Source organism: Sceloporus occidentalis, unplaced genomic scaffold, assembly GCF_023333645.1.
Source record: "Sceloporus occidentalis isolate IW3139 unplaced genomic scaffold, rSceOcc1.0.p SCAF_16, whole genome shotgun sequence".
Lineage (NCBI taxonomy): Eukaryota > Metazoa > Chordata > Lepidosauria > Squamata > Phrynosomatidae > Sceloporus > Sceloporus occidentalis.
In genome coordinates, this window is record NW_028316996.1 from 6,971,417 (window position 1) to 6,981,287 (window position 9,871).

The window sequence follows — 9,871 nt, forward strand, 5'->3', positions numbered from 1 at the left end:
CTGAGTACCTACTTAACCCTTTGAGAGTCAGAGGTCACACACACACACACATCTATGCACATGTATATTGTTTAACTCTTCTCGCTCTCAAATCTAGAAGAGTCAAAACACTGAAAAGGTACTTGTGTATAAAAATAAAGATAATATTGCAAAATACAGTGCAAGAAGAGAGAGACAACAAATGGATTAGAACCATGTAGTAAGTGCTGCCCTCGGAACAGAACTTTTTCCAAACCACCAGTGAATCCCGGCATGTCCTTTAGAGATAAACAAGAACCTGAGGAGGGTAAGGCTTGATCTGAACCTGCTCATAGCAGCTGGGAGCCTTGCTAATATGTCAGAGGTCACACGATTTCATGATCGCATCCCGGTCAAACCTGAAGCCAAGGAAAGCTCTTGAGGAGAACGGGTACTGGCAAATATCCAGGACATCTTCCGAGGGATCGCTCTGCTGTTCTTCACCGGGGGAGAAGCTGTCAAACGCAGAGTCTGTAGCACAGGATAAAGGACAATTTCAGGCCGAAGAAGTCAAGAAGCACTGGGCTAAAGTGCAATAAACACAATCGATAAACACAACACTTCAGAGCCAGGGAAGACTCACCATTTAAGCTACAGATTTAGAGTTCCGAGAGCTCTCTAAAGTGTTGGCGGCTTATCATAGCTTTGAACGTTTAGACAAAACCAAGAAGCAATACCAGAGAGATGCTTACCGATATCAAACGTGTCATTAAGTCTTCTGGGGTTAAGTTTTTTCTCCAATTTCTAGGGGGCAAGAAAACCAAACATTATTTAAATACTGAAGAAGAAAACGCACAGCCTTCCATTTTACTTCCTTCTGGGCACATTGGAGAAGGACAATAACAATATACTGTTCACGACTCTCAGTGTTCTGACCCGACCCACGCAACATGTGCGGAATAAGGAATCTGGTTTCATTCTACAGCGAGCACGCAGGAACGGCAAGCAAGTCATACGGAAGGAAAATCTATGTCCGGAGGTCACTAACATACTGTGTGTGAACTCTATTAAGAGTTCCATAATAACTATGGCAAAAGAAAACATATTAGTACTCACGGACAAAATATGAAATCATAAATTTAAGAAGTTTTAATTTTAAACACATACACATGTAACACGGTAAGTTTCATTAAATGAACCAAGCTCTGGACTCATTCATTTATGTAACTTGGTCTCGGATTCACAGACTCGTTATAAGGGGAGATGTACAGAATATACACAGCATAAAGTACATCTCGGCACTGGAGGTGAACATGGATTTTCTTTTTAATTTAGAAAACCCGAAGCTTACTGCATTATTGTTTGGCTGTTTGCCGTGCTGACTGGGAACTCCGTTTGGTTTCTTCTTCTGGTTTGGTGAATCCTGGTGCAGCTTTTTGCCATTACTCTTGAGGTTCTAAGAAATAAGACGAGAAAAAAAAAGAATTATCCAAAAACATAAGGAAGAAGTAGAGGCACCATATGGAAAGTGTCGTGTTGTTTAAGCCATTGCTCATCCCTTCACAATCACCTGAGGGGTTGGAGCATGCCGAGGTCCCAACGCATGGTGGGCTGCTGGGAACCCGGAACACCTCCCTTTTATTGACCCCCTTATGTCTGCATCAGGGGAAAGTGGAGAGAAGAGAGGTTTTCTATCATCTCTCCAGATAGACTCAAGCGATAGAGGTGACTAAAGCAGCTATTATTTGAAATATAACGTAGCCAGGTGTTTGTGTGCAATTACAGGTGAGTGCTCACAATTAGCACTCGCTAAGGATGTGAGTACCACTGAAAATGGAAAACAGAACAACGATTTTCCTAATTACTGGAAAACAGTGAGCTTTTTTTTATCATAAAGTATTACCTTAATCTTTAGTAATTCTGACATTTCTACAGGATTAAAATTGCTGTGAGGCTTGTTGTTTTGTTGTTGCTTGGCCTTTGTCCATTGGTCTGCTGGAGAAAGCTCGGAAAACTGTGGAACACAACGCATCTTGGACCTGTAAACACAAAAGGTGCACCATTTATGCCATTATGTTTAAATATCTTTGGCTGGACGGACAGAAAGGAAGCAAAGCAGGACTTTCTTCATCCACAGTATTACTGGCTGAGGCCGTCAAAGATAATTGCAAGAAACATCTGCTATGAAAGATGAATATGAATAAAACATTTTTCTGGAAAACAGGAAAGACGATGTCTTTTGTCAGAGTGGATACATTTGATTGTGCCATTCTAAAAGCATCCCATCCTCATATGGATAGCATGACATCTGAGAAAGACTTCATCTTCTCTTAGGCTAATACAGCTATATCCATTTTCCTTGGAAATATGAAATTGACCAAAGTGAAGGAGAAATGATTCTAAACTGTTTTAGCCTGTTGTAAACTAGGTTGTTCTGGTTGGCCCTGGCGTGCTGGCTTACTTTGACTTCTCCCCGTTGGGTTTGGATGGAGTGCTCCCTGTAGACATGAATCCATTATCGCTGTCAGATGAATCCCCAAGCTTTTTGTGCAGCCAGTCCCGTAATGGCCTGAGGACAGAAATGTGTAAGATATGTCAGTCTTCTCAATGCCACATATCACAGAATTATTATTCTCAAAATAAATAGTAGGAAAGAGAAATATACGCCTACCTAATAAAGGGAATCACCATAAAAAACTTGTTGGGAGCCAAACCAAGCTTAGACTTTGGAGTCATGTCATTTTTATGGCAGGGCAATTTCTCAATCGGAAACCATTCAATATTCTAAAAAAAAAATAAAAAAATATTATATATATATATATATATATATATATATATATATATATATATATATAGTCATTTCTTTCATACATAACAAATTTTACTGACAAGTCTACATAAACAGAAATTGCCTCTAAACATTGCCTGTCGGTTCATGTCCTTCAAATGTATGGAAGTTGGGTTTGCAAAGAAGCTATTTAAATGGAGATTTGTTTGATCCCAAACAAGCCATATAATAGAATATTATATATTTAGAGAGTGAGAGTGAAAGCAGACCTACACTAAGACCCTGATTATTCTAAATAGAGACAGACTACAATAAATGGCAACGGACTGAAACACAATGGGGAAGGTGAAGTTGCCCATCACCAATGAATCCCTAAGAATAAAATGTGCAAATCCCGTGTGTAGAGTAATGAGAAGAAATGTGACTACAGAGATATATGAAAAATGAAAACAAGACAATGGAACTGCAGACTGCTAATATTAACTTACTCTGATTTCTCTCCTTGTTTTGGGGTTAAACTTGGTGTCTTTGGGAACTCCGGGAATTATATACAAGCGTGCAAGCTGATCATTAATTCTCAGCTCAATGTAGTCATCAACGCATATTCGATCCTTTATATCAAACCCCGTCTCCTCAAACACCTGAAAATATCAAACAGTCAGTGGCAGTCAGACTCAACGTGGCACTTAACGAAAGAGTATCGTTGGAAGCGATCCCCTTCTAAAGGCCAAATACAGTCTTCTGTGGGAGACGTTGTGATTCCAGAGACGATGCATCACCAATACTAACACCGCTAAAAAACAAAATCAACAAAATGAACAACTGCAAGGGTTAGATATGCACTGTCCAGCTTAAAAGGCACTACAGACATGTATGAAATCAGCTCCCGCTAATGCCGAAAGCCTGGTTGGTATCAGAAATGGAAATAAATAGGAATACGAGCCAAACAGTAACACGCGGTGGGGGAAACGTTGTGCGATGTGACTGATCGTTAGCACACCTCTCTGGCAGCGCAGTCGTGAGGAGCTTCTTCTTTATTAACTTTGCCTTTTGGAAATCCCCACCCAGACTTTGCTAGATAGCCTTGAACAAGCAGCACCTGGAGGTACGAAATAAAAATATGAATAAAAAACATTGATACAGGCCACGATCGCTGGCAGGAAGAACGGTGCTCTGCATCTTATGTGTGTGTTTGATTGTCGAAGCCTAGCCGTGCGTGAGTTTTACAACAAAGGCTTCTGTTTTTATTGAAAACATTAGCACTTCAACATTACTTACAAAAGATACTCTTATTGTGTGCGGCATGAAGATAGTCGCTTAAGGGACTAATTGCAGTTTACTTAATACCCCTCTGTCTCTTTTAATGCTAGGAATAGCGCATCGCATGCACTTTTATTCCCTAGGTTTGAACGATAGTGTATGCGACGCTCTATTCCTAGCATTAAAAGAGACAGAGGGGTATTAAGTAAACCGTAATTAGCCCCTTAAGCGACTATCTTTATGCTGCACACATACTTTTGTAAGTAATGTTGATGTGACTGTAAATAGGTTCCAGTAGCGGGTTAACAATCAAACCACATTTATAATATAATATTCCGTGACATTTAGAAACAACTCTTATTGGTTTTCACCAAGCCGATGAGAGAAGAGAAGTAACGTGTCCGGCTACGTCTGGTAAGGGCCGTCAGCTCCTGCAGAATAAGGTCGCTTACGTTTTCCAGGGTCTCATCGAGAATAATGGCACCATAGGTGGGAACCCCCATTTTATATTCCTTCCATTCATTCAGGACTCTCTGCACGTCTTCGCCGTTTGGAAGTAAAAAGGGACAATGCTGGAAAAGTACACGTTGTGTCAAGGAAACTGAACATAACATTTCTAAATATACAAGCAAAAAAAAAATAAAACGATAGGATTTTGCCCTTTAGTAAGATACCCAACTGTGACCTCCTGCAGCAAACATAAGAAAGCAGGCCAAAAGACAGCATGCTTTATAAAAGAAGGTTTTCTCCCCCTGTAAATAATGAAGGTACAGAAGAGAATTATTTACCTAAATCTACTAAGAAAACCTACTCCTTCCGCTGCTTATTAAAACAAACGTCCCCCTCAACCTACTAATAGATTGTAAGCTGCAACGGCTCCTTCTACGCCAGAGCGTCGTAACAGGTTTTAGTAATCGATCATTTTGTAATACTGCTAGAGAAACTGCTGCTGTTTGCCAAATAAACTATTATTTATTGTTTTATATAGCACCATCATTCTTTTATATTATTTATTTACTATTCTTCTATATAGCGCCATCATTGTTTTATATTATTTACTATTGTTTTATATAGCGCCATCAGTTTTATATATATATATATATATATATATTTTTTTTACTATTGTTTTATATAGCACCATCATATTCCGCAGTGCTGTACAATAGGTAACATCATGTAAGCTGTATTTCTGAAGGTGTGAGAAAGGATATCAGCTTTAGCGAAGTCTCTTATCCCGCAGGCAGGCAGGCCTGGAAAGTTCTGCATCCAGAAGTCTAAGTAAAACCAATGGGCCAGTTCAATCTGGAAGCAAACCCTGATAGCGTTGTCTCTCTCTTCGCTGGGAATGTGTAGAATAAATCGGCTGTCAAGAACAAACAAACATTATAATTATTTATTTATACAGCGCCAACAATCCACGCAGCGCTGCAAACAACACGTTAACATAACACAATCCGCACAATACTGCCTACTGCCCTGACGCATCGCCCTTACAAACCCCACCTGAACTATGACGGCCATCATTACGCTGCCTGACGGTGATGGGAGTTGTAGTTAACGCACTTTGTTAGAAATCAGTACATTTAATATGTATGCCCGTGTTTGCATCATTTATGTTTCATGGAGGGCTTACAGCGGCATCAGAGTTCCCGATAGCTGCATGCTGGCACAGATCAGCGATTATTCTCATGCCGCCCGCCCAGCCGATCTCACAGGCTGACACTTTTTTCTTTTCCCGTCTTGAAGAAATTCTGAGCGGAATTGCAGAAATGTTATTTTATATCCCGGTCGTTCCTTATATCTTAGCGATTACAAATATTCTTTTATATGGTGTATATGGGGTCTGACGATCCCCGCATTACCCCTTGACACAGGGGCCGGTAACAGAAGGCCCAGGGTCCCTGACGCACCCAATTTACATAACCCACAATGCCCCTTTGGGGTGTGCTGCTCTTGCCCCAAACTCGTTTTACCTGCAGGCCCAAGATGAGCCGCTTCGTACCCTGGAAAGACCTCTAAACAAGCAACTTACTGTCGCGGTTACAGTAAACGCGCCCCTCCGTGCTACACAGCGTTAACCTGGATTCTCACATCGCGGAAGCGACCAATGTAACCACACGACCGCAGAGCGCCCGTTCACCTATACTAGCGCCCCTCCCCCTCCGCTGCTATGTAACGGACATGGGGCGGGGTGCGCAGCGGCCGCTCTCACCTACACAGGTCGTCCAGCACTCCGTCAGGAACCTCCACGCGTTTACTTTCCATGTTGGCGACCGGCACATCCCGGAGACAGCGCGGTCCGGGTGCCTGGCGACTGGGAGACACAACACGGGAGGGAGGAGCGAAAGGAGGAAGCGAAACAACAACAAAAACAAAACTCGCCGTCACTCCCGCTGCGTCACATCCGCCTATAGCCGGGGGGCGGGGTCTATCGAGAGGAAGGAGGAAAACCATCGCAGAGTTCTCTGCTGGCCGGTGACCGGCAGGGGGCGGAGACATTGGGGTGCGCTTGCGCTAATTCATAAACGAAAATATGCAGGGAAGCAGATGTCGGTGTCAGAAAGAGCAGCTATTCTTACAAGTTTTACTTTTCTGAGGGAGTGATAGGTAAATTGAGCAGCCTCCCAGCAGAAGGGGTAAAGGCTGACACAGAGAGGAAATTTAAACTATACAGCTACCTTATATTACAGTTTTTGCATGACATTATTGTTATATTTTGTTTATATAGCGCAGCGCTTCTCTTGATATATATTCGGAGTGTATGATAAGACTAGAATTAAACGACTAAGGCAAACCGATACGTTAGGTGGAGACGTTTTCACACAGCTGTCTGTCACCCCTCTGTATGGCTCTAGCTCCATTATCGGAACCTAATCCATTAGACAGTTGATTCATCAAAGTTCTTGCTGCTTGTTGGAAACTATAGAATGGCTTAGCTTTGATCACCGGCCTGACACTCTGACTAATAAAAGTCTATGGAGAAAAGGACCTCAGTATCATTTCCATAATCATTAACCGCAGCGCATGTGCAGGAAACATCACATGACTGACAACAATGTGACCTTCATATAAATGCGGATAACGGGGCTTTATTGGAACAACATATATTCTATTATTTATATTTATTTTATTTGTATATATTATAGATTATATATATATATTATATTATTTATATATATATATATCTATACTATGCTCAAGTTGTTCATCGTTCACCAATGCCCCCCAAAGCTACGTGGGGTATTACTGTGGCATTAATTCTTCAGTTGACGCATCTATTCTGTGGAAGAAATTCTAAGAAAATTGCAAAGAAAATGTCACTTTTTGCCCTCTTATTAGTGGTTTATTTGGGGTATTTTATGATATGTAGGAATATAGTTTCAAAGGAAAGCCCCACATTATCAATATTTTTTCTTTTTACATTCTAATAATGCATAGCATAGCATAAGTGCGTACGTCTGACACCCTTGTCACGAAAAAACCCCCATTGGCTGGCATCCCAATGAGCAGCCAACCGTGCAGTGCAGCCCCCTACTGTCATTAATGTGTACTGCACAAAAGCACCGTCATTTGCCAGAAGACTAATAATATTATTATTTATATAGCGCCAACAATTCACACAGCGTTTTGTACAATACATATATTTAAAAAGGAACAACAAAGCTAGAAAGTTACAATGGGGATGAATATCATTTATTATTATTTATTGTTTTATATAGCACCGTAATAATCCACAGTGTAGTACAACGGGTGAAGAGGTCATACTAAATAGTATATAAAATAGTCAGGCTCCTTCAGGTAGATGGGAAATCATTTGGTCACAATGATCACAGCAAGGTTTATTTGTCTTGTTAACATACCGCATGTGCAGGGGGTCTCAACAGAACCCCACCCACAACATCCGCCGAACCAGCGCCGGGACTGCCTGTTGATAAGTACAGTCAGGTCCATAAATATTTGGACAGTGACATTATTTTAGCTCAGCTCCACCACAAGAGATTTGAAATGAAGCAATCAAGGTGGGATCAAGTGCAGACTTTCAGCTTTCATTCGAGGATCTGCACATCCAAACTGGGTGATAGGTTTAGGAAGCACAGCACTTGTCCAGTTACTTTGGAGCCCCTGAACACAGTGGGGCTATGTATGAAAATCTCACGCAGAATTAAAGTCTGTCACACCTCGGTTGCTTGATTTCAAATCCATTGCGATGGTGTTCAGAGCCCAAATCATGACAATCGTGTCACTGTCCAAATATTTATGTGCCCGACACTGTCGGCTAAGAAGTGTATGATAACTGGACTGTCCCTTTAAGGACCATTCTTTACATATTGTATAGAATGTTGTTCTGCGCAAACAGGTTAAAGGGACTCACACCCAGATTCTTCTGCGGGATCATCAAAACAAACAGGCATCCAACAAGTGGTGTGTCAATATAACACGCTGCACGATACTGCCGAGGGTCCACTAACAGGTAGGACTACCTGGTCTCTGCGCATGTTTATGTCTGAACAGGAATTCTGACCTTCGGGAAGGAGAAATGATGGCACCCGGGCTCATTATTCCAAAGCAAATGTGTGGTTTACGTTCAGAGCATTCGCAGTCGTATCATGTAATGGGCTCTGGTCAGTACGCCTTTGTTCCCCCGCAGTAAAGCTGATTGTGGTGGGCTGGAGAGATATGGTGTAAATACCGTAACCATGGCAATGTGTATACAGCAGTCAAACCGCAGACATGTATGCAGATTGTATTCTTGCATGAAACAGGAAGTTACAGAACACTCTCGAAGCTTTATCACCATAATACAAAAGATAAGATTACCATACAGCATACCTGCCAACAGTCCTGAATTTGCTGGGACAGTCTCTTTTTTTGACGGTGGTTCCTGTCCCACCAGATTCGGGTCTGTCTCAACTTGAAAATACTGCCTGCTCACAAAGCCTTACACCGTGCACAGCCAGCATTGTGTTTCATCTGTGTATGTGTAAGATGCACACAGCTTAAATGCTTCTAAATGAGCTCCAGAGACCCTGGGACCAAAAGGGTGTGGCCTGAAGTAGGTGGAGCCACACATCGCTACATAACTCTTAGGCTCCACCCCTTTGTATCCCGGGACACCGGGAGCGAACGTTGTTGAGGATGATGCTGCTGTTTCTAGGACCGAGTAATCCCTGATATCAGTCACCGGCCCCTAACACAAGCTATAGAACGAGGCACCGGCCCGCTCCTATTCTGCAGGGACGGGCTGAATGCCGGGCTTTAGAAGGGAATGTAATGACGGCGCTATAAGGTTGTAAGAAATTGCGGACACCTTGTAGTGGGAAAATATTAATAAAGTAGATAAGAGACCACATCAGCTTTCTAGACCTCATAAGTCTTTCTTTCACGTTACGTGTGAAGCTCCGTTTTGCGTCGCGGGCATAAGAAATTCAAGGGCGTCAATACATATTTCAAGACTCTCAAAAACTCTGCCGGGTGGATAAACGAGTACAACAGGTTAGAAGTGTCACACCGCAAAGCTTACAGGAAGAGGGAATAATAAGAAAACAGATGATTTGGAGAAAGCAGCCACCAAACGCAATGGCATATTTACTAATAAGAGCCGTCTTCTTAGCAGAGGCCACCAATTCTCAAAGACGCACCCGGCAAAGCGGGCAGGAAGTCCCACTGACGCCGCGGGACACGTCGCTGTTTAAGGGGAGTGGAGCGCCAGAGTTTTCCGGTGCGGTGCGGAGAGGCAGCAAAACCCACAGAGTCCCCAGGTGTGCTGGTAGCCAACATACCTGCAAACTTTCTGAATGAGCTGACACACTTGAAATATTAACCCTTTAATAGTCCATCGTGAAGAGCCTATGTATCGCCAACTAG

At 42.3% G+C, this 9,871-nt stretch overlaps 1 protein-coding gene across 2 annotated transcripts; it reads right to left on the bottom strand.

Moving 5' to 3' along the window:
* Positions 1-337: 337 nt before the first annotated feature.
* On the bottom strand, positions 338-6,271 carry LOC149302977 (m7GpppN-mRNA hydrolase-like). 2 transcript variants are annotated; one of them, XM_089481888.1, is made up of 11 exons: positions 6,219-6,271; positions 5,218-5,369; positions 4,459-4,586; positions 3,747-3,845; positions 3,235-3,387; positions 2,630-2,742; positions 2,420-2,527; positions 1,862-1,997; positions 1,310-1,414; positions 711-762; positions 338-489 (listed from the first exon to the last, which is right to left on the bottom strand). In XM_089481888.1, exons 1-11 carry the CDS (start codon positions 6,269-6,271, stop codon positions 338-340), a joined length of 1,251 nt encoding a protein of 416 aa, XP_089338014.1. The 2 variants fall into 2 exon arrangements, with proteins under 2 accessions (XP_089338014.1, XP_089338015.1); XM_089481889.1 differs by lacking the exon at positions 1,310-1,414.
* Positions 6,272-9,871: the final 3,600 nt, after the last annotated feature.

Bases quoted from the DNA above. Each gene is read 5' to 3' on its own strand.
- LOC149302977 (XM_089481888.1), bottom strand. From the start codon at position 6,271: ATGGAAAGTAAACGCGTGGAGGTTCCTGACGGAGTGCTGGACGACCTG. The intron at 4,587-5,217 runs ATATCCTTTCTC...CACAACGTGTAC, and splicing joins AAGAGACTTCGCTAAAGCTG to TTTTCCAGCATTGTCCCTTT. The intron at 1,998-2,419 runs GTAAGCCAGCAC...TTGTGTTTACAG, and splicing joins CCCAACGGGGAGAAGTCAAA to GTCCAAGATGCGTTGTGTTC.